The 26,029-nt window shown below is 43.2% G+C and overlaps 1 protein-coding gene across 1 annotated transcript in view; it reads left to right on the top strand.

Moving 5' to 3' along the window:
* The window catches only part of LOC126204183 (ras-like protein family member 10B), a 190,299-nt gene that overhangs the window by 157,217 nt on the left and 7,053 nt on the right, over positions 1-26,029 (top strand). Inside the window, exon 5 of the mRNA XM_049938587.1 lies at positions 2,668-2,814. Within this exon, the coding sequence (XP_049794544.1) occupies positions 2,668-2,814 (147 nt within the window). The remainder of the gene's footprint in view (positions 1-2,667; positions 2,815-26,029) is intronic.

The raw sequence follows: 26,029 nt of genomic DNA, 5'->3' as shown, positions 1-26,029 counted from the left end.
TCTACATAAATATACTCCGCTAGCCACCAAGCGGTGTGTGGCGGAAGGCACAATTCGCGCCAAAGTCATATACCCCCCCCCCCCCCACCCTCTGTTCCACTCGCAGATCGCGCGAGGAAAAAACAGCCTGAACGCCTCAGTACGAGTTCTTATTTCCCTTATCTTTGAATGATGATCATTACGCGATTTGAAAGTTGGTGGTAATAATATAGGCTCTACATCCTCGGTGAAGACTGGATTTCGGAATTTAGTGAGCAGCCCCTTCTGTTTAGTGGGTCGTCTGTTTGCAAGTGTGTCCCACTTCAAACTTTCTATGAGATTTGTAACGTTCTCGCGATGGCTAAATGTACCAGTCACGAATCTTGCCGCTCTTCTTTGGCCCTTCTCAACCTCTTGAATCAGACCTAACTGGTAAGGGTCCCATACAGACGACAAATACTCTAAGACTGGACGAACTAACGTATTGTAAGATATTCCTTTGTTGAAGGACTGCAACGCTTCAGGATTCTACCAATAAACCACGATCTAGAGTTCGCCTTACCCATTACTTGAGTAATCTGATCATTCCATTTGTGATCATTTCGAATAGTCACATCCAGATATTTGACTGATGTTTCCAAAGACTGATCATTTATTTTGTACTCATACATTAATGTGGATTTTCGCCCTGATACGCCTGGGCAATGAGTCAAACAGAGCTTGGATGGCGTGTACAGGTACAGCTGCCTATGCAGCTTCAACACGATACCAGCAGTCGAACATTTTCTGTATTCAGAAAGGCCCGTACAGGACCTGCAACATGTGGTAGTGCATTATCCTGCTGAAATGTAGGGTTTCCCAGGGATCGAATGAAGAGTACAGCCACGAGTCGTAACACATCTTGAATGTAACGTCCACTGTTCAAAGTGCTGTCAGTGCGAACAAGAGGTGACCGAGACGTGTAACCAATGGCACCTCGTACCATCAGCACGTTGTAGGTGTTGCCAACGGCGCCAACCTCGTATAAATGCTCTGAAAAGCTAATCATTTGCATATCACAGCACCTTCTTCCGGTCGGTTAAATTTCGCGTCTGTAGCACGTCATCCTCATGGTGTAGCAATTTTAATTGCCAGTATTGTAGTTGCATGGCAACAGGGACGTGTAAAACAAAACACCGGGGATGCAGAACGTAACCAGAGGTCACAAAGAGTGCATTTCCCCACGATTCTAACATTCGTGCAAATGATTAGAGACACGAGGAAAGTTTCCAATCGATATCTCATACACAAACAGCAGTTGACCGGCGTTGCCTGGTGAAACGTTGTTGTGATGCCTCGTGTGAGGAGGAGAAATGCATACCATCACGTTTCCGACTTTTTTAAAGGTCTGGACTGTAGCCTATCGGGATTGCGGTTTATCGTATCGCGACATTGCTGCTCGCGTTGGTCGAGATCTAATTACTATTAGCAGAATATGGAATCGGTGGGTTCAGGAGGGTAATACGGAACGCCGTGGTGGACCCCAACGGCCTCGTATCACTAGCAGTCGAGATGACAGGCATCTTATCCGCATGGCTGTAACGGATTGTGCAGCCACGTCTCGATCCCTGAGTCAACAGATCGGGACGTTTGCAAGACAACAACCATCTGCACTAAAAGTTCGACGACATTAGCAGCAGCATGGATCATCAGCTCGGAGACCATGGCTGCGGTTACCCTTAACGCTGCATCACAGACAGGAGCAACTGCAATGGTGTACTCAACGACGAACCTGGGTGCACGAATGGCAAAACGTCATTTTTTCGGATGAATACAGGTTCTGTTTACAGCATCATGATGATCGTATCCGTGTTTGGTGACATCGCAGTGAACGCACATTGGAAGCGTGTATTCGTCATCGCCATACTGGCGTATCACCCGGCATGATGGCATGGAGTTGCATTGGTTACACGTCTCGGTCACCTCTTGTTCGCATTGACGGCATTTTGAACAGTGGACGTTACATTCCAGATGTGTTACGACCCGTGGCTCTACCCTTCATTCGATCCCTGCGAAACCCTACATTTCAGCATGATAACGCACGACCACATGTTGCAGGCCCTGTACGGGCATTTCTGGATACAGAAAATGTTCGAGTACTGCCCTGGCAGCACATTCTCCAGATCTCTCACCAATTGAAAACATCTGGTCAATGGTGGCCGAGCAACTGGCTCGTCACAATACGCCAGTCACTACTCTTGATGAACTGTGGTATCGTGTTGAAGCTGCATGGGCAGCTGTACCTGTACACGCCATCGAAGCTCTGTTTGACTCAATGCCCAGGCGCATCAAGGCCGTTATTACGGCCAGTGGTGGTTGTTCTGAGTACTGATTTCTCAGGATCTATGCACCCAAATTGCGTGAAAATGTAATCACATGTCAGTTCTAGTATAATATATTTGTCCAATGAATACCCGTTTATCATCTGCATTTCTTCTTGGTGTAGTAATTTTGATGGCCAGTAGTGTATTAGGAGATCTAGCAAGTTTAGTTTCCATACGATAATTACAGCCCATATTAGACGTCTGTGATTAGCTGCACTTTAATTGTAACCAACGAGTAATGTAAGCAAGCACCTGTCTCGGTAGATGTAGTACGTGGAGGGGACAGGAGAGAGCGCCGTGTGATTGGTGTGGCGCGCTGTTGCAGGTGTTCGACCTGTGCAACACGGACTCGTTCCAGTACATCCGCAGCCTGCGCGACCAGATGTGGGAGAGCCGCGACATGCGCCACGTGCCCGTCGTCGTCGTGGGCAACAAGCTGGACGCGCTGCAGATGCACGCCGCCGCCGCCGCCGCCGCCGCCCAGCCGCCCACGCCCGGCTCAGGTGCGCCCGCCTTTGGAAGCAGACAACCACGTAACGTTCGAACGGCACGCAGTCGGTACTACTGTACAGCAGTCTAGCCACTACAGGACATTCTTTATTCTTCCCTCCGGTGCTATCGGGTCTACTCACGGACACAACGTACCTACTGTACTGTGACTGGCTGGTGGAGAACAGACGGAACAAGTCACATTAGATTGCATAGTCCTTTAGGTAAACGGCCTTGTTTCATAGCTTTTGCATTAAATTTTGTGTCCAGTAAAAATCTTACGAGGGTCACTCCAAAAGAAATGCACATTATTTTAAAAAAAAAATACTGTTTTCATTCTACATGTGTGCAATTTTTACAGTGTGTAGATACATCCTTCCCTCTTGTTTTCAAACTTAGTTCAACCTGTTCGCGTGAGTGGTGCCGTCACAGCACGTCTTCAAGATGGCTGCTACACTTGACGTTCGCCGGCCATAGTGGCCGTGCGGTTCCAGGCGCTACAGCCTGGAGCCGAGCGACCGCTGGTCGCAAGTTCGAATCGTGCCTCGGGCATGCATATGTGTGATGTCCTTAGGTTAGTTAGGTTTAATTAGTTCTAAGTTCTAGGCGACTGATGACCTCAGAAGTTAAGTCGCATAGTAGTGCTCAGATCCATTTTGAACTTGACGTTCGTCAGAAGCAACGTAATGTCATAGAATTCGTGTGCTGTGAAAACGAGACAGTGGGAAACATCCACAAGAGGTTGAAAAAGGTGTATGGAGATGCTGCTGTCGATCGCAGTACTGTTAGTCGGTGGTCAAGCAGATTACGTAATGTAAGGGGGCACTGCAATATTGAGGATTGTCCTCGCAACGGCAGGCCTCGTACTCCACACACTCCAGACAATGTGCAGAGATATATGAAGACAGTAACTGTTCTCGAAAGAACAGAATACTGTTGATGACCGTGCAGCTTTTCCCTGGAATAAATTATGACTAACTGAAACCCTTAGCTGCAGACAGGTGTAGTTGACATACCTCTGTGTGGACAGCTGAAAATGTGTGCCCCGATCTGGACTCTAACCCGGGATCTCCTGCTTACATGGCAGACGCTCTATCCATCTGAGCCACCGAAGACACAGATGAATAGCGCGACTGCAGGGACTTATGCCTTGCACGCTTCCCGTGAGACTCACATTCCCAACTGTCCACAATTCTACATATGTAATGTACCTTATAGACGTTTTCCCATTCACTCATTACTCGCGCACCCTTTGGCGATTCCCGTAAGAGTTTGGGCAACCTGTTCGCATTCGCACAGACGAAGGTCAATGGCTGGGTAGCCTTTAACTATATATATGAAGACAGTAACTGTTCTCGAAAGAACAGAATACTGTTGATGACCGTGCAGCTTTTCCCTGGAATAAATGATGACTAACTGAAAGCCTCAGCTGCCGACACGTGTAGTTGATATTGAAATGTCCCCTTTGAACAATTATACATGACTGTGCTTAAACTGACACACAATATTTTTTTTAGCGCAACGCAATCTGACTTTGAAAACTCCCTACAAAAGAATGGCCCTGACTAACAATAACCTGTACCTTTCACAAATCACTTACCTCACAAAAATCTTCGTTACTCGAACTATTGCAATACAGTGAGCGCCACTACTGCCAGCTAAATAAAAGATTCAAACTACTGAAGGCACTAACTACTGATAGGCATAGTTAGCAAATGAAAGATTTTGATAGAGAACAAACAATGTATTTACCTTAATAGTGTTCAAAAGTCATAATATATATAGCACTTCATGACATCCAGTCTTACAAATTTCAAAACCCCGCCATTTCTCTCCCCACATCCACCACTGCTGGCGGCTCACTTCCAACTGCGCAACGCTACGCGCTGTTAACAGCCAACTGCCCAACACTACAATAGCAACACTGCAACAATGCAGGCTGGCCACAGACTTCACACAGCACAGTCAGTGATTTTCATATGGAGCGCTACGTGGCGTTACCAACATAAAAACCTAAACAGCCTACTTACATAGCCCCCATGCTCCCCACAAAAAATTTTACAAATTGTTTTGGGCACTGGCCAATACATATTTGTTAAAATTTTTTCACAATTACAATAAGAAAGAAATCAAATGCACACACTTATTGATACAATGTTGGTCGAAAGCTAAAATTTTCTCGCAGTCCATAAAGACAGTCCTGATCGTTCATCACAGTAAAATAGCAGTGTTTTTCTCAAAGTCTGAGCAGTAAAAGAAAATGCACACGGAAATAGTGGATTTCCATGCCGTCTTGAAGAAGTAGTGTTGTCCTTCCAACGGAAAGAGAGTGCTGACTCTTGTCATGCAGACAGGTAATCGGCCACAACAGAGCAAACCCACCGCAGAGTCAGTCGAAGTTTTGAAGACTATTGGTAGGTAGGTCATCACAGAGTAGACCCACTGTAGTCCTGGTAGAGATTATGGTATTGGTGGGCCACCAGAGGTGCAGACCCAGTGCAGCCCTTGTAGAAATAATGGTATTGGTGGGCCATCAAAGATGCAGACCCACTGTAGTACTTGTAGAGACGGCCAGCAGCTATCTGTTGCGACTGTGCAGGTGCACAATCACCATCGAAGAGTCTTGCGGAGAATATAGCAAGTCCATAAACCACTCACAAAGTTTTTGTAATTGTCCTTAGAACCAGCAATGTTGTTAATCAGTCCCTTGCTGAATTATCAACACACGTGCGAACACTATCAGTCCCTACTTCTCACATATTGTCCATATACCATGACCAACAGAAACGTGTGCAGTGAAATGTAACTTACAAGTTACTTAATTTGATGAACTGGTGTCAATCACAATTTTATAACATAAGAATACAATAACAAAGGTACAAAATACATCATTAAAGAACATATCAATACAGATAACATTTGTAGTAATACTGGCTTTACAAAAGAATAGAAATAAACATATACATCAGTGTTACAGGAATTATGACATAAGTAAATACATAAAAGATCAGAATAACTTTTGAAACATCAACTTCACACATGAGCATTAAAACAAAACAGAATAAATAATGTCTAAACATCTTTACAAAGTAGGTAACATAGTATTAGAAACATTCTACAACATAACTCTCATCAGCTAAACACATAGAGACAGGAAAAACACAAATACCCAAGGGTACACAAACACATAGTGGGAGAACACAAGGGGAAAGGGCAGGGTTTGTTTTCAGTGTAACATTTGGTACTGCAGTCCAACCCAAAACTTCATTCCATAGTCTTATTTCAACATTTGTTTCCACCAAAAAAATCCAACCCAACGTTGCTTTCTGTATTTATATGTTCACATATTTCTTACCTCATTATGTATTTTCCATTATCTTACCTCATCATTTATTTCCAAGAAAATCCTACATAAACCTGTTGTCCCTAAACTCTAATTTTTTGTTCATATCCTCTTTCAAAATACTTTTTGGCCAAACCATTTTCTTATGGCTTCTCAATGCATTTCTTCCAATTCATCACAACTCGTTCTCTTATATAACCTACCCCATCTTAACCTAACTTAAATCTACTGAGCTCAGATGCTAAACTAAGGGACAAGGCAACGCAGCAGCACAAAACAATGAATACAAACAGCAATGATAAAAAATGCAAATTGGCAAAGCAAGCAGCATAAATTAGCAAAGCAAATTCAATATTACAACTAATATAAGGCAATGCGCAGCAAACAATAAAAATGAATCAGTAGAAAAACTGGCTTAACAGAGTAATACAAAGTGAAATTTAGTAGCACTATGCCTGGAAACAGCAGCAGCAGCAAATGCAATAACTAATATCTAAACATGACAAAGCTCAAGCAGAAAAAATAGTACACTAAAGACAACAATGCAGATAAGGAAAATGTCTATTCACATTTTAATGTCTATGTCATTAAAGTGGTGCACCACAACTTATTCTGCCATAAAAATTACCTAGTACTTGAAAAGAAAATTACACTCCTGGAAATTGAAATAAGAACACCGTGAATTCATTGTCCCAGGAAGGGAAAACTTTATTGACACATTCCTGGAGTCAGATACATCACATGATCACACTGACAGAACCACAGGCACATAGACACAGGCAACAGAGCATGCACAATGTCGGCACTAGTACAGTGTATATCCACCTTTCGCAGCAATGCAGGCTGCTATTCTCCCATGGAGACGATCGTAGAGATGCTGGATGTAGTCCTGTGGAACGGCTTGCCATGCCATTTCCACCTGGCGCCTCAGTTGGACCAGCGTTCGTGCTGGACGTGCAGACCGCGTGAGACGACGCTTCATCCAGTCCCAAACATGCTCAATGGGGGACAGATCCGGAGATCTTGCTGGCCAGGGTAGTTGACTTACACCTTCTAGAGCACGTTGGGTGGCACGGGATACATGCGGACGTGCATTGTCCTGTTGGAACAGCAAGTTCCCTTGCCGGTCTAGGAATGGTAGAACGATGGGTTCGATGACGGTTTGGATGTACCGTGCACTATTCAGTGTCCCCTCGACGATCACCAGTGGTGTACGGCCAGTGTAGGAGATCGCTCCCCACACCATGATGCTGGGTGTTGGCCCTGTGTGCCTCGGTCGTATGCAGTCCTGATTGTGGCGCTCACCTGCACGGCGCCAAACACGCATACGACCATCATTGGCACCAAGGCAGAAGCGACTCTCATCGCTGAAGACGACACGTCTCCATTCGTCCCTCCATTCACGCCTGTCGCGACACTACTGGAGGCGGGCTGCACGATGTTGGGGCGTGAGCGGAAGACGGCCTAACGGTGTGCGGGACCGTAGCCCAGCTTCATGGAGACGGTTGCGAATGGTCCTCGCCGATACCCCAGGAGCAACAGTGTCCCTAATTTGCTGGGAAGTGGCGGTGCGGTCTCCTACGGCACTGCGTAGGATCCTACGGTCTTGGCGTGCATCCGTGCGTCGCTGCGGTCCGGTCCCAGGTCGACGGGCACGTGCACCTTCCGCCGACCACTGGCGACAACATCGATGTACTGTGGAGACCTCACGCCCCACGTGTTGAGCAATGCGGCGGTACGTCCACCCGGCCTCCCGCATGCCCACTATACGCCCTCGCTCAAAGTCCGTCAACTGCACATACGGTTCACGTCCACGCTGTCGCGGCATGCTACCAGTGTTAAAGACTGCAATGGAGCTCCGTATGCCACGGCAAACTGGCTGACACTGACGGCGGCGGTGCACAAATGCTGCGCAGCTAGCGCCATTCGACGGCCAACACCGCGGTTCCTGGTGTGTCCGCTGTGCCGTGCGTGTGATCATTGCTTGTACAGCCCTCTCGCAGTGTCCGGAGCAAGTATGGTGGGTCTGACACACCGGTGTCAATGTGTTCTTTTTTCCATTTCCAGGAGTGTATGTATGCAGTTACTGTTACTAGTCCCTTCCTATGGTTCTTTCCTTTTTTTTTTTGATGAATGTGGATAATAAAATTATTATCTAACAGATCTGTTGACAGAAAGGGTTCACATTAGCAAATGGATTTAATTTTATTTTATAAAACCAATGATGCAACACACCTGGAAAACAGATATGAAATAAAATAAGCAACTATGTACAAAGTAAAGCATAAAAATATCATTCAGTAGTTACGAGGCATTTCATAAGTTAGTAGAAATTCTCTCAATTCTCGTAGAAAGACACTTGTCATAATCAGGTGTGCAGATGTACGAATATTTCCCATAAATTCATAAGCATTTCAGTAAGTAGCACAAAGTGCGAGTAATCATATGTTTCCAAGTAATGAACGTGTCGTATTTGCGATGCTTTCTATAAAGGAATCTCAATAGCGAGGTTAATGGCCTCTTTTTTCTCCGCCTAATGGCTGTTTCTCCAGGCGGCTGGCACAGCTGGCCGCTCACGACGCATTACGTCAAGGTCACTTGGCTTTCTTACTGAAATATTTACGACAGCAGTTTGCGCTACAGTGACAGTCTCATATAAAAAATTTCACAGGTAGAGAATTTGCGTTACAAATGTGTAGAAACAAAATCCTATAAATATAACAGTGTCCAAAAAATTTTTGTTGGCATTGTGATACATTCACGCATATACACACATTTCATAACTCTTAAAGTACGATTCTTGGTTTCCAACATCCTTTTCATGAATCAGAGTCCCTAACCGCTACTCCTTATTCCTTACCTTATTACACATATACATATTCGTCGACATTTCTTCAATATTTCATCATAATGAATACGTAGCGTAATCAGATTCCTCATATAGCATCAGCTTATTGCTCATAAACATACCTCAACAGCATAATACACATCGTCGTCGTAATAACAACATCGTAACACCTCAGTCAAATCCCAAAAACGTCGTAGCTTTCTGCAAAAATTTCGAAACCTAAAAAAAATTCTTTGCTCATTTCAGCAGTGTCATCTACCTCAAACGTACTTTAAAATCATGATTCCATACCAAATACATCATTCAGAGCTCTCATAGTATCACAATGGTTCCGAAAAAATATGAGCAGTTCACAAAGTACAGACAAAATACAATTTCATAAGTATGAAGTTATCCAACTGTGTAATTGCGTAAACATGTGTCACTGACGTAGTAAAAAGATGTTTGTTTCTCTGTCAAATAATCAGATAGCTGTGTAATTCAGTGTTAGAGAAATATGGTACCAATGTGTAAAGTTGTATAAGCAAATACCATATTAGCTAGGGCTCCTTGTGCTTGCCAAACACATGGTACACAAAGTAAGCATGTACCCTCCTGAGGATTAATGTAATTATACCCTCAGGTGTTACAGATTACAGCAATGGAATGAAATGTATCACGGAAAACCTTTGTATCATTGTAATTCAAAAATCTATAAAAATAAATGTTTTAAGTACAAAATTAATCACTCAAATATGTGTACTGTAGCGCTAAACTGTGTGTCTTGTTGTAAGATAATTCTGTGGAAGTGTCGTAGTTATCGTCCTCTGTAAGCAAAGTTCTGCTGGAGTCAATGTACTTACCTCATCATAAACGAAAGTGAAATGCTTTGCGTATATATATCGTAGTTATTACGTACCTTACCGTGATCAAGAAAGTATTATAATGTAACGTATTGTTGTGCTACGAAACAGGCTGTCTCATTGTAGCTATACCACAAAAGTTACTACTAAAACATGTTTTACTTTCCAGAATAATACAGAAAAACTGTGCAGATATAAAGCAGATACAGCACTAAAGCAACATTGTAAATTGTCTCTCATTAGTAGCGTCGTGATAAAATCGTGTAGCTGTCATATAAACTAACCACTGTGTCATCTGTTATCTCGCAGAAAGTACTTTAAATCCAGAATGTATTTTCAAGTAAACCAAAATGTTGCATTAAAATCTCATTAGCAGTATATGTTCTAAGTATGTAAGCCTGATAGTCGTTATGTAATCGTGCAATTAAGAAGCAAGAATGTACAAATAACAACATCATGTCGTCTGTTCACTATAAAAATGCATTCGTAATTTCTGTTTAAATAAGTTCTCTTGGTTCTTGACTGGATATTTAACTTCAAACACTGTTGCATGGTAACAGTTTCTTAAGTCTGACAAAGCATACTAGAAATGTGAAGTGAAAAGTTTTATGGCAAAGACTAAGTTAAAAAGCAGATTATCTTTCAATAAACGGTTTTACATGTGAAATATGGTGCAATCCTTTACTCTTTCTAGTGCGCAGAGTTTCAACTTTGAAGTAAGGGGAAACTACAGCCGTAATTTTTCCCGAGGGCATGCAGCTTTACTGTATGATTAAATGATGATGGCGTCCTCTTGGGTAAAATATTCTGGAGGTAAAATAGTCCCCCATTCGGATCTCCGGGTGGGGACTACTCAAGAGGATGTCGTTATCAGGAGAAAGAAAACAGGCATTCTACGGATCGGAGCGTGGAATGTCAGATCCCTTAATCGGGCAGGTAGGTTAGAAAATTTAAAAAGGGAAATGGATAGGTTAAAGTTAGATATAGTGGGAATTAGTGAAGTTCGGTGGCAGGAGGAACAAGACTTTTGGTCAGGTGATTACAGGGTTATAAATACAAAATCAAATAGGGGTAATGCAGGAGTAGGTTTAATAATGAATAACAAAATAGGAGTGTGGGTTAGCTACTACAAACAGCATAGTGAACGCATTATTGTGGCCAAGATAGACACAAAGCCCAAGCCTACTACAGTAGTACAAGTTTATATGCCAACTAGCTCTGCAGATGATGAAGAAATTGATGAAATGTATGACGAGATAAAAGAAATTATTCAGGTAGTGAAGGGAGATGAAAATTTAATAGTCATGGGTGACTGGAATTCGTCAGTAGGAAAAGGGAGAGAAGGAAACGTAGTAGGTGAATATGGATTGGGGGGAAGAAATGAAAGAGGAAGCCGCCTTGTAGAATTTTGCACAGAGCATAACTTAATCATAGCTAACATTTGGTTCAAGAATCATAAAAGAAGGTTGTATACCTGGAAGAATCCTGGAGATACTAAAAGATATCAGATAGATTATATAATGGTAAGACAGAGATTTAGGAACCAGGTTTTAAATTGTAAGACATTTCCAGGGGCAGATGTGGATTCTGACCACAATCTATTGGTTATGAACTGCAGATTGAAACTGAAGAAACTGCAAAAAGGTGGGAATTTAAGGAGATGAGACCTCGATAAACTGAAAGAACCAGAGGTCGTACAGAGTTTCAGGGAGAGCATAAGGGAACAATTGACAGGAATGGGGGAAAGAAATACAGTAGAAGAAGAATGGGTAGCTCTGAGGGATGAAGTAGTGAAGGCAGCAGACGATCAAGTAGGTAAAATTACGAGGGCTAATAGAAATCCTTGGGTAACAGCAGAAATATTGAATTTAATTGATGAAAGGAGAAAATATAAAAATGCAGTAAATGAAGCAGGCAAAAAGGAATATAAACGTCTCAAAAAATGAGATCGACAGGAAGTGCAAAATGGCTAAGCAGGGATGGCTAGAGGACAAATGTAAGGATGTAGAGGCTTGTCTCACTAGATACTGCCTACAGGAAAATTAAAGAGACCTTTGGAGAGAAGATAACCACTTGTATGAATATCAAGAGCTCAGATGGAAACCCAGTTCTAAGCAAAGAAGGGAAGGCAGAAAGGTGGAAGGAGTATATAGAGGGTTTATACAAGGGCGATGTACTTGAGGACAATATTATGAAAATGGAAGAGGATGTAGATGAAGACGAAATGGGAGATAAGATACTGCGTGAAGAGTTTGACAGAGCACTGAAAGACCTGAGTCGAAACAAGGCCGCGGGAGTAGACAACATTCCATTAGAACTACTGATGGCCTTGGGAGAGCCAGTCATGACAAAACTCTACCATCTGGTGAGCAAGATGTATGAGACAGGCGAATTACCCTCAAACTTCAAGAAGAATATAATAGTTCCAATCCCAAAGAAAGCAGGTGTTGACAGATGTGAAAATTACCGAACTATCAGTTTAATAAGTCACAGCTGCAAAATACTAACGCGAATTCTTTACAGACGAATGGAAAAACTGGTAGAAGCGGACCTCGGGGAAGATCAGTTTGGATTCCGTAGAAATGTTGGAACACGTGAGGCAATACTAACCTTACGACTTATCTTAGAAGAAAGATTAAGAAAAGGTTGACCTACGTTTCTAGCATTTGTAGACTTAGAGAAAGCTTTTGACAATGTTAACTGGAATACTCTCTTTCAAATTCTGAAGGTGGCAGGGGTAAAATACAGGGAGCGAAAGGCTATTTACAATTTGTACAGAAACCAAATGGCAGTTATAAGAGTCGAGGGGCATGAAAGGGAAGCAGTGGTTGGGAAAGGAGTGAGACAGAGTTGTAGCCTCTCCCCGATGTTATTCAATCTGTATATTGAGCAAGCAGTGAAGGAAACTAAAGAAAAATTCGGAGTAGGTATTAAAATCCATGGAGAAGAAATAAAAACTTTGAGGTTCGCCGATGACATTGTAATTCTGGCAGAGACAGCAAAGGACTTGGAAGAGCAGTTGAACGGAATGGACAGTGTCTTGAAAGGAGGATATAAGATGAACATCAACAAAAGCAAAACGAGGATAATGGAATGTAGTCGAATTAAGTCTGGTGATGCTGAGGGAATTGGATTAGGAAATGAGACACTTAAAGTAGTAAAGGAGTTTTGCGATTTAGGGAGTAAAATAACTGATGATGGTCGAAGTAGAGAGGATATAAAATGTAGACTGGTAATGGGAAGGAAAGCGTTTCTGAAGAAGAGGAAGTTGTTAACATCGAGTATAGATTTAAGTGTCAGGAAGTTGTTTCTGAAAGTATTTGTATGGAGTGTAGCCATGTATGGAAGTGAAACATGGACGATAACTAGTTTGGACAAGAAGAGAATAGAAGCTTTCGAGATGTGGTGCTACAGAAGAATGTTGAAGATAAGGTGGGTAGATCACGTAACTAATGAGGAGGTATTGAACAGGACTGGGGAGAAGAGAAGTTTGTGGCACAACTTGACTAGAAGAAGGGATCGGTTGGTAGGACATGTTTTGAGGCATCAAGGGATCACAAATTTAGCATTGGAGGGCAGCGTGGAGGGTAAAAATCGTAGAGGGAGACCAAGAGATGAATACACTAAGCAGATTCAGAAGGATGTAGGTTGCAGTAGGTACTGGGAGATGAAGAAGCTTGCACAGGATAGAGTAGCATGGAGAGCTGCATCAAACCAGTCTCAGGACTCAAGACCACAACAACAACAACAGTAATTATCATGTTGTATACGTCGGTAAGGAAAGCTAAAATTTTCTCAAGGTTAGCGTCTATGTTATTTTTCTCTGAGACAGCCGGCGCACGTGGCTGCCTGCGGTGCGAGTCATTGTCTGCTATCTCTTTGTTGCCGTGCGTCGTTATTGCAATTAGGAGACCTAACTTCTACAAATTCACCTTGTCGAGAGTGCCCTGTCCTGTTTGAATCCCGCCAGTTCTGATGCAATTCAGGACTGTCGTTACGATTATATCATCTGTCGTCATGTCGGTAGATTCCATAGTTTCTGTCTTATCGGTCACGTGGTAGAGAATTTCTCCCTGAATCGTAACTGCGCCCTGGACCGTAGCGTCTTAAGTTATTCTGTCTCCCTTGATAATACTTATTTTGGTTCCCATATTGTCTGTTTCTCTGATTGTCTCTGTGATAGTCATTACTGCGGAGAGGTGATCTTTCCCTGTAATTATTACTACTCTGCCAGCGGTTGTCATACGGGTGGTGTCTGTTTTGGTCACGAGTCACGTTGTAAGAATAGCCTTGTCGTGTCCATTTATTATTTCTGTCATCGCGGAATTGTGACGAATGTGACCTGTAATTGTTGTGCTCCTGTTTTCGCGTTCCGCGATTGTCAGTGTCAGTTTCTAATTCTTGTAAGAGTCCCTGAAAAGCTTCAATGTCGTCTTTGCAACGTCCTGCCAAAATAATATGTCGTAAATGTTCAGGCAATTTGGTTAAGCAAATGCGGATGAGTTCTGAGGGGCTGTATGGGTTTGAAAGGTACTGATTCTTGTGCAACATGTCTTCAAAATATTTCATAAGACTGGAAAATTCAGATTGTTCAAAATGTTTCATCATTATGATGCTATGTTTTACTTGGTCTTGTGTGGCTTGCGACCAATATGCTGAGAGGAAGGCATGGTAAAAATCTCCTTCACTGTGGCAATCGTGAATGATCGATGGCATTCTTACAGCTGGTTCATTCTCTAAATAGCCACACATAAATTCTAATCTGTGCTCTAATCACCAGTTTGGAGGCAAACAATGATAGAATTGATGAAGCCACGCGTGTGGATGAATGTCTTTGCCAGAATTCTTGAATGCTTTGAATTTACGTGTAGTAATAAACAGCTTATAGTCAAAATCATCATGACGGCGAGTCGCATGTCGGTCACTATTACGTCGTTTCGGCGGTTCCATCTCAAAATTCGGTGTACCTTTCCAATTTCTTTCATAATTTCCGAAGTACCCCGTGTTATTACTTTGTGGCTGTTACGTATTTCTATGTCCCTCTTCCCGTATTGGAGCGCGAGTGTCCTCTGAAATACGTAATTCTTGTATTACCTGTGTCAACTGATCTTGTACTTCCCGGATTTCTCTTTGGTGTTGCGTGTTAATTTGATTCTGATTTTGTTTGAATTTCCTAATTTGTTCGTACTCTTCTGTGTCAGTGAAGGCTACAGGTCTTGTGTCATTCAGATCATCATCCACCTTTGTAGATAAGTTAGTGAACTGATCCGAAAGTTCGGCTACTTTCTCCGATAGTGAACTTATTTCCTCAGTGTGTTTTTCTGAACCAAGTTTCAGAGTGTCCATTTGTGTTGAAATCGTATCTACTGTGTCCTTTAAGTTTTCCTGAGTTTTTGCAAGTTGCGTAACCAAATCGGTAGATGCAACTGAGTCAATCTTAGCTTGCAAGGTCTCATGATTTTCATGAACAATAGTTTGCAGTTCTTTTATGGCTGCTTCGTGATTCTGTAATGTATTTTCATGCCGCGAAAAAATAGGTTAGAAATGCTCACAAATTTGTGTTTTTATGTCATTACAGACTTTTTGACATTTTGATTCGATTTTATGTAACTCAGTAGTTAAATCTTCACGTGTTTGTTGAAGTGTTTCTTTAATTTGTTTCTGATTTTGTTCCATTTGTTGCTGTGTTTGTCTCTGATTTTGTTTCATTTGTTACATTAATTGCAATAATAATGTATTAGTGTCTGGAATCTGTTCCTCTATGGTTTTCGGCAGTGCATTTGCACCGGCAGCATTCACATTTTGACGAGCAGAAAATGTGTCTTGACTTATTTGAGAAAACGGTGAGGACGCAAAACCTGAATCTACAGTATCTGCAAGATTGTGTCCTGTCATTTCGGATTCTCGAGGCGAACTATAGCCGACCGATCGATCGATAATACTTCCCTGTTCACTAATTGCTTCACTGTCTACACCATTATTTGCCGCCCGCTCCATTTCCATATGCACAATTACCAAATTACTAGTTTGAACATTAGTTAATTCATTACACGGCGGCGCTAACACACTGCTTTCGTCTTCACTGTCATTTCTCAGTTTACTTTGGAGCCTAGTATTACGTTTTTCGCACGCCATTATTGTCACAATATTTCACACGACAACACAGAAAAGCACAATCTGAAGAGAAAAATAAGAAAACACATTAACATAGCACTGAAAATAGTATCTAGTTAATTGCAAGCGCAGCCGCGAAATACTTGGTGCAAATCTACAGGCATGCCACAACTGTTTTACTGCACAACAATGAAAAACTACAGCTACAAAGGGAATTCTCTCTATAACTACGCGCTAGCAATAAACAATAGCTACACTAATTACAGAAACTACATGGAAAAAATCAGAATATTTCAGTGAGGTATCCTCGGCTAAGGGTCGACATATGAAACGTTCCCTTTGAACAATTATACATGACTGTGCTTAAACCGACACACAATATTTTTTTAGCGCAACGCAATCTGACTTTGAAAACTCCCTACAAAAGAATGGCCCTGACTAACAATAACCTGTACCTTTCACAAATCACTTACCTCACAAAAATCTTCGTTACTCGAACTATTGCAATACAGTGAGCGCCACTACTGCCACTGAATAAAAGATTCAAACTACTGAAAGCACTAACTACTGATAGGCATAGTTAGCAAATGAAAGATTTTGATAGAGAACAAACAATGTATTTACCTTAATAGTGTTCAAAAGTCATAATATATATAGCACTTCATGACATCCAGTCTTACAAATTTCAAAACTCCGCAATTTCTCTCCCCACATCCACCACTGCTGGCGGCTCACTTCCAACTGCGCAACGCTACGCGCTGTTAACAGCCAACTGCCCAACACTTCAATAGCAACAACTGCCCAACACTTCAATAGCAACACTGCAGACCGGCCACAGACTTCACACAGCACAGTCAGTGATTTTCATATGGAGCGCTACGTGGCGTTACCAACATAAAAACCTAAACAGCCTACTCACAATATACCTCGATGTGGACAGTTGAAAATGTGTGCCCCGACTGGGACTCGAATCCGGGATCTCCTGCTTACATGGCAGACGCTCTATCCATCTGAGCCACCGAGGACACAGATGAATAGCGCGACTGCAGGGACTTATCCCTTGCACGCTTCCCGTCAGACTCACATTCCCAACTGTCCACAATTCTACATATGTAATGTACCTTATAGACATTTGCCCATTCACTCATGTGCAGAGAGTTAACGAACTGGTGACTGCTGACAGACGCATCACAGTGAACGAATTGTCACGCTACGTTGGGATAGGGGAAGGAGGTGTATGCAGCGAACTTTTGGAACAGTACGAGATGAATTTCTTGGAAGAATTGTGACAAGTGATGAAACGTGGCTCCATCATTTTTCACCAGAGACGAAGTGGCAATCAATGGAGTGGCATCATGCAAATTCACCCAAGGAAAAAAAAAATTCAAAACCACACCTTCTGCTGGAAAAGTTATGGCTACAGTGTTTTTCGATTCCGAAGGACTCTTGCTTGTGGACATCATGTAACGTGGAACCACCATAAATTCCGATGCATATGTGACGACACTGAAGAAACTTCAATCTCGACTGAGTCGTGTTCGACCACATCGGCAAAAGCAGGATGTTTTGCTGTTGCACGACAATGCACGGCCACATGTCAGTCAAAAATCCATGGAAGCGATCACAAAACTCGGATGGACAACACTGAAACACCCGCCTTACATTCCTGACCTGGCTTCATGTGACTATCCTCTCTTTGGGAAACTGAAAGACTCTCTTCCTGGAACAAGGTTTGAAGATGATGACTCCCTTGTGCACACTGCCAAACAGTGGCTCCAACAGGTAGGTCCAGAATTTTACCGTGCGGGTATACAGGCGCTGGTTCCAAGATGGAGTAAGGCAGTTGAGAGGGATGGAAATTATGTGGAGAAATGAAAATATTTTTCCTAGAGAATGTCTCTACACACTGTAAAACTTTCAAACATGTAGAATAAAAGATGGAATTTATAAAAAATAGTGTACATTTCTTTTGTAGTGACCCTCGTATTTGTCGCAACTGGTGCATTAAATATACTTCGAAACACTTCTTCCTTTATATTACACTGAAGCGCCGAAGAAACTGGTATAGCATGCGTATTCAACTACAAAGATATGTAAACAGGCAGAATACGGCGCTACGGTCGGCAACGCCTATATAACGCAACAACTGTCTGGCGCGGTTGTTAGATCGGTTATTGTTGCTAAATGGCAAGTGATCAAGATTTTAATGAGTTTGAAGGTGGAGTTATACTCGGCGCACGAGCGACAGGACACAGCATCTCAGAGATGGCGACGAAGTGGGGATTTTCCTGTACGACCGTATAAAATCTACCGTGAGTATCACGAATCCATTAAAACATCAAATCTCCGACATCGCTATAGCCGGAAAAAGATCCTGCAGGAACGGGACCAATGACGACTGTAGAAAATCGTTCAAAGTGACAGAAGTGCAACCCTTCCGCAAACTGCTTGCAGATTGAAATGCTGGGCCACCAACTAATGTCGGTGTACGAACTACTCAACGAATCATCATCCATATGCGCTTTCGAAGCCGGAGGCCAACTTGTGTACCCTTGATGACTGCATGACACAAAGCTTTACGCTTCGCTGGGCCCGTCAACACCGACATTGGACTGTTGATGACTGGAAACATGGTGTCTGATCGGACGAGTCTCGTTTCAAATTGTATCGAGCGGATGGACGTGTACGGGTACGGAGACAACCTCATGAATCCATGGACACTGCATGTCAGCAGGAGACTGTTCAAGCTGGTGGAGGCTCTGTGATGGTGTGGAACGTGGCGTGGAATCGACTAATGTCTGAAGTAGTGCTGGAGGGAATTGACCCCATGAATCCTGCAGAGCTGTTCATAAATCCGTAAGAGTACGAGGGGGTGAGATCTCTTCCGAACAGCACATTGCAAGGCATCCCAGATATGCTCAATAATGTTAATAATGTTCATGACTGGGGAGTTTGGTGGCCAACGGAAGTGTTTAAACTCAGAAGAGTGTTCCTGGAGGCACACTGCAGCAATTCTGGACCTGTGGGGTGTCGCATTGTCCTGCTAGAATTCCCCAAGTCTGTCGGAATGCACAGTAGACATGAATGGATGCAGACGATAAGCCAAGATGCTTATGTACGTGACACCTTTCAGCGTCGTATCTAGATGTATCAGGGATCCCACATCACTCCAACTGTACACGCTCCACACCATTACAGAGCCTCCACTAGCCCCTGGTCACATGCAGGGACCACGGATTCATGTGCTTGTCTCCATATACGTAGACGTCCATTCGTTCAATACAATTTGAAACGAGACTCGTCCGACCGGTCAACATGTTTCCAGTCATCAACAGTCCAATGTCGTTGTCGACCGGCCCGGGCGAAGCGTAAAGCTTTGTGTCGTGTCGGCATCAAGGGTACACGAGTCGGTCTTCAGCCGCAAAACCCCTTTTCGATTATGTTTCGTTGACCGGTTCGGACGTTGACACTTGATGGTCCGGCACTGAAATCTGCAGCAATTTGAGGGAGGCTTTCACTTCTGTTATGTTCAACGATTCTCTTCATTCGTCGTTGGTCCCGTTCTTACAGGATCTTTTCCCGGCTGCAGCGATGTCGCAGATTTGATGTTTTACTGGATTCCTGATAGTCATGGAAAACACGTGAAATGATAATACGGAAAATCCCCAGTTCATCGCTACCTCGGAGATTCTGTGTCCCATCGCTCTGCCTGTTTACATATCTCTGTATTTTAATACGCATGCCTATACCAATTTCTTTGAAGTTTCAGTGTATATCCTGAAGTATGTGTGGTAGAATGATATAGTTTGCAGGTGCATTTCGGGGCATATGTGGATAGTACCTGTGAAATTTACTGCAAATAAAGTTAGCAGCACAGAAGAAGTACATTTAAACGTCATGCATAAGGCGGCAGTTTTTCACACAGCTCATTGTTTATATCGTCGTATTTACTTAACTATGATGGGCAGATGATTCTTACCCCCACAGCGATTGTTGCCTGACAGTAAACCGTATGTGTACCGAATTTATTTGAAATCGGCCAGTGGCTTAGGAGAAGATGTGGAATATCTATTTTTACTATATATCTGCTCGTATGTATGGATTAAACGTCGTGTGGCACTCCTACCTGCGATTGGGCGGTCTGTCTATGTGTAGGCGAATATTATAACCGGTGTTAGTAAGTCCATCCAAGTGCAAGCGTCACCGGAAGTGGCCTAAACGAAATCCCCTAAGAATATGCAGCGATTAACACTTATTATCTCCCCAATACAAATGTTCTCATCTAACTACGTGGGCTATTAAGTTAAAACTGTGTACAATGGCACCAGCGTGTAATATGTGTATACTGAGGGGTTCTAATGTTAGTTATTCATACGTCACGGTCATTTGCGGTCAAATGGAGCTCACGAAACCTATCTGTGCGCCCTCTGTTTTGACTCTGCAGGCAGTAACTGTTCCGAACTTAGACGTGAACATTGTTCGCAATATTCATTCTAGGGTACAACGACACCTCACCGGCGAGTACATATTTCTGTTCAACAGATTGACCCACTTGACCGGGGCTGTATTCTGGAGCCGGTGTTGGTGGCCGAGCGGTTCTAGGCGCTACAGTCTGGAACCGCGCTACCGTTACGGTCGTAGGTTCGAATCCTGCCTCGGGCATGGATGTGTGTGATGTTCTTAGGTTAGTTAGGTTTTAGTAGTTCTAAGTTCTAGGGGACTGATGACCTCAGATGTTAAGTCCCATAGTTCAAAAATCCAAATGGCTCTGAGCACTATGCGACTTAACTTCTGAAGTCATTAAACCTAACTAACCTAAGGACATCACACACATCCATGCCCGAGGCAGGTCTCGAACCTGCGACAGTAGCGGCCGCTCGGTTCCAGACTGTAGCGCCTAGAACCGCACGGCCACTCCGGCCAGCTAAGTCCCGTAGTGCTCAGAGCCATTTGAACCATTTGTATTCTGTACCTACAGGAAGCCGAATGGATGTATTGACAGCTTTTAGCGGGGGCACATACTGCCCCTGTCGTGCCAACGAGGATAACAGTAGGACTAAGATTACGTATGCCTCGGACCATGCTACCGCTGACACCACTACACCGCCATGCATGGCTGCTCTGGTGTCGTGAAGGAGTCGACTGGTGAGCGCAATTGCGTTCTGTCGTCTTCAGTGATCGGAGTAGATTCTGTTCGTATGTGAGTGATGGACGTACACGTGCGTCACCAGATCTATGATATTTACGAACCGGGGCAAAAACTTGATAGTGGCGCCCTCCCCCTCTCCCCCCCCCCCCCCACTCAATCATTTGAGAGAGGACGTCAAAAATTAAAAATGATAGAATTTTCAAAAAAATGTCCATTTTCTAGCGCACATCTTTCTCAAGATTTTGATATACGAAACATATATGTTTGAGGAAATGTAAGACATGTTATTTGGTCTTAAGTTTGCCAAAGTGCATTGCCATGCATCTTCACACAGCATTCTTCTATCGCACTCACTGTATTTCGCTCTTTGGAATTCAAACGTGTATATTTTGTAATGGAAGCCATCAAGCCTACGTTCAGAATAGTGGAAATTGAAACGACCTGTGGTGCCTCTCCTACTCCCAGTCGGCCGGTTTTACTTCCTACCCCCCCTAAAAAAACTCATAATGAGTACTGGGTGAGATTATTTGCGACTGGGAGAATAAGGACTCTTCAGAAAATTTGCACTCTTTATTGCCTATTAGCTAATTACTTTCTCTTTTGCATGACATATAACTGAATGTAGGAAACATGAAACCAGTAAAAACAAGAGACAGTACAAATTCCGTCAATCCTTGAGTCCCAGTATTTTTTTCTCTCTAACTTTGCTACAGCTTTACCTCATCAAAGTTCTTCAAACGTTCTGCTACACAAAAAATCAAAATGTCGTTGTCTAATACTGAAAAAGCTGTTAATACGAATAGTATCGAACACTGGTTTCTCGATTTCATTATTCTTATTTCACTGTCTGCTAAATAAAACGAAATAGGTCTTTGTAATATTTCAGAAATTGTAACACATGCCAAATAAGCGAAACTGTTTTGGCACAAATGGTCATTTTTATCTACCTCATTTACATAAATAACACGGCAGAATATACTTCACGAAGTACCAATATCAAATGGCTATTAGACCTATAGCAAGCAAAAGTTGTTACATTGAGAAATAGTTTCACATTTCATTCATGTGCTCCATTTTCTCAAGCTGAGATCGGAAAGCAGTAGCAGTACGAAATTTTTATATAAATTTGGACTCGTCATATTCTTCCACATAATTAGTGTGATGTTCCCGTTTCTTCTAGTTTATTGTTCTAACAAACAATCTTGTCATCACTAATTCTGCAACTATTCCTGCCATTGTCAAATCTTATTCTGCAAATAACTTCTTTAAACCTTCCAGAATCACCGGTTCAGTTATCCCGCGTTTATAATGCTGTTAGGTGTTATTGCATGTTCTTACAACGCGTTTTCGACGCTATTCCGAGAACAGAACTTATACGGTTGATAACCGGCGACTGTAGAGCTGGTCCTTAGTAATTTAGCGATTTGGAAAAAAAAATTTGTCGAAATTTCATTTTCTTGGATACACCGACAATACATTATGTAATCTTTCCTACCTGTTATTCCTGTTAGTCGTTTATTTCCAATATGGTAGTCTGAATCTACGGATATCGCTAATAATAACACTACTGGACATTAAAATTGCTACACCACAAAGATGACGTGCTACAGACACGAAATTTAACCGACAGGAAGAAGATGTTGTGATATGCAAATGATTAGCTTCTCACAGCATTCACACAAGGTTGGCGCCGAGGGTGACATCTACAACGTGCTGACAGGAGGAAAGTTCCCAACCGATTTCTCTTACACAAACAGCAGTTGACCGGCGTTGCCAGGTGAAACGTTGTTGTGATGCCTCGTGTAAGGAGGAGAAATGCGTACCATCACGTTTCCGACTTTGATAAAGGTCGGATTGTACTCTATCGCGATTGCGGTTTATCGTATCGCGACATTGCTGCTCGCGTTGATCGAGATCCAGTGTCTGTTAGCAGAATATGGAATCGGTGGGTTCACTAGCAGTCGAGATGACAGGCATCTTATCCGCATGGCTGTAACAGATCGCGCACGTTTGCAAGACAACAACCATCTGCACGAACAGTTCGACGACGTTTCCAGCACCATGGTCTATCAGCTCGGAGACCATGGCTGCGGTTACACTGCATCACAGACGGGAGCTCCTGCAATGGTGTACTCAACGACGAACCTGGGTGCACGAATGGCAAAACGTCATTTTTTCGGATGAATACAGGTTCTGTTTACAGCATCATGACAGTCGCATCCGTGTTTGGCGACATCGCGGTGAACACATATTGGAAGCGTGTATTCGTCATCGCCATACTGGCGTATCACCCGGCGTGATGGTATGGGGTGCCATTGGTTACACGTCTCGATCACCTCTTGTTCGCATTGACGGCACTTTGAACAATGGACGTTACATTCCAGATGTGTTAACGACCCGTGGCTCTACCCTTCATTCGATCCCTGTGAAACCCTACATTTCTTGAGGATAACGCACGACCGCATGTTGCAGGTCCCGTACGGGGCTTTCTGGATACAGAAAATGTTCGACTGCTGCCCTGGCCAGCAGATTCTCCAGATCTCTCACCAATTGAAAACATCTGGTCAATGGTGACCGAGCAACTGGCTCGTCACAATACGCCAGTCACTCACTCTTAATGAACTATGGTATCGTGTTGAAGCTCCATAGGCAGCTGTACATGTACACGCCATCCAAGCTCTGTTTGACTCAATGCCCAGGCGTATCAATGCCGTCATTAGGGCCAGAGGTGTTGGTTGTGGTATTGATTTCTCAGGATCTATGCACCCAAATTGCGTGAAAATGTAATCACATGTCAGTTCTAGAATAATATATTTGTCCAATGAATGCCCGTTTATCATCTCCATTGCTTCTTGGTGTAGCAATTTTAATGGCCAGTAGTGCATAACAACGCTTGTTATTCGCACACCCAGTCTACTACACAAACAAACAGCTATTGGTATGCACCCGTTCGGGTTTATTCGGCTCAGATCATATAGCCCCGTCCCCTTTCGTCTGCGGTAAAGTTCTTTATTTCTTGATGCGACGGCGATTCCCCTGGCAGAGACATCACGTACACTATGCACGTATTTATAAATCAACTTACTTTTCGTTCAGAAATCAACTTATAATGTATTCAAAAATGCTCAGAAACCAACAGAGATGCGTTTCAAAATGATATGAATAATTGATAGAGCAACGTGCGCATTGTGAAAAAAGGTATTTTCCTAAAAGAATATGAATTTGGCGCCCCCTGAAATTATCTCCCGGGGCAGATACCCCGGTTTGTCCCCCGCTAGATCGGGGCCTGTGCGTGTGTACAGCGCAGGCCTACTGAGCTGCCTGTCGTAGAGTGCATTAGCCCACGATGCGCAGGCTCCATCCCAGCTATCAGTTACAGATCGCGGTTGCATTTAATGTTTCTGCTGGCTGAAGTAGCCAGTGCCCGCTACATTTCACAGTCTGTTATCTCTGTGCTAATGGCATTTTTTCGACAGTGAGATGATGTGGTTTTTCAGCAGAACAGTGCACGGCTACATACGGCAACTGCGACGCAACGTGCACTTCTTGGTGTAAAACATGTCTCCTGGCCAACAACGGCACCTGTTCTCTCGCCAATTGAACACATATGGGACATAGTGAAGGGAGAGCTTATTCGTCGTACAGACCCGGAAAGATCCTTTGCCGAACTGCAACAAAAGGTGCTACATGCTTGGGACAGTTTATTAGAGGATGTCATTCGGCACACTTATGTTAGTTTGCACCTAAGAATGAGGCCTGCGTTGCCGCCAGAGTATAGTAGACTGTGTATACATGCGACTGTTTGGTTCAAATGGCTCTGAGCACTATGGGACTTAAGTTCTGAAGTCATCAGTCCCCTAGAACTTAGAACTACTTAAACCTAACTAACCCAAGGACATCACACACATCCATGCCCGAGGCAGGATTCGAACCTGCGACCGTAGCGGTCGCGCGGTTCCAGACTGTAGCGCCTAGAACCGCTCGGCCACCACGGACGGCGCGACTGTTTGGGCTCCCTTTACTGTGACATATATTTTTAATTTGATCTGAACTTAATCGTATGCTCCTACAGTGACGAATTACTTGTCACATCACTTGTTAATAAAATTACCTTGTCCTTGTGGGTGTTCCTTTTCTTTCGACAGTGTATATTCTGAGAATATTATTGATACATAAAGGACCATAATATTCCCTAACTAACTTCTACTGAGTACTGTTACAAGCCAAATAACCGTTATAGCAGCCTTGGCCTGGCGGTTAAGTCGTTCACGAATACAGTGCAATGGACATTAGTTTGATCTTTTTGTTTCATTATTAAGGAATGGCGTTATGAGATTCTTTGACGGTCAGACTGAGCCCTGCCGTCACTGCTCGTTCGTCTCCTTACCAGACACTGTAGTTCTCTCTGTACATCGGAATGCAGCGAGGCTCGTTCCAGTTCGTAATTTCTGCAATATAGTCATCCAAACAATATCATGAAAACATCTCCCTACCTGCACCCCGCTACGCCACTCAACAGCAATAACCTGACGATAAACACTGCAATAATAATAATAATAATAATAATAATAATAAACAGCCACCACGGAGGAATTATACGAATGGGACGGAAATCGGTAAACGTGGAATACATGTACAGAGAAACAAGTGGTTACAGTTTCAGAAAAATTCGATGATACATTCAATAGAAAGAGCTTCACAAACTAAGAAAGTCAATAATGCGTTGGTCCACCTCTGGCCCTTATGCAAGTAATTTTTCAGCTTGGCATTGATTGATAGAGTTGTTGAATGTCTCCGAGGGATACCGTGCACATTCTATCCAACTGGCGCCTTAGATCGTCAAAATACCGAGCTCGTCGGAGGGCCCTGCCTATAATGCTCCAAACGTTCTCAGTTGGGGAG

This window comes from Schistocerca nitens, chromosome 9, assembly GCF_023898315.1.
Source record: "Schistocerca nitens isolate TAMUIC-IGC-003100 chromosome 9, iqSchNite1.1, whole genome shotgun sequence".
NCBI lineage: Eukaryota > Metazoa > Arthropoda > Insecta > Orthoptera > Acrididae > Schistocerca > Schistocerca nitens.
This window is presented reverse-complemented; position numbering and strand designations above follow the sequence as displayed.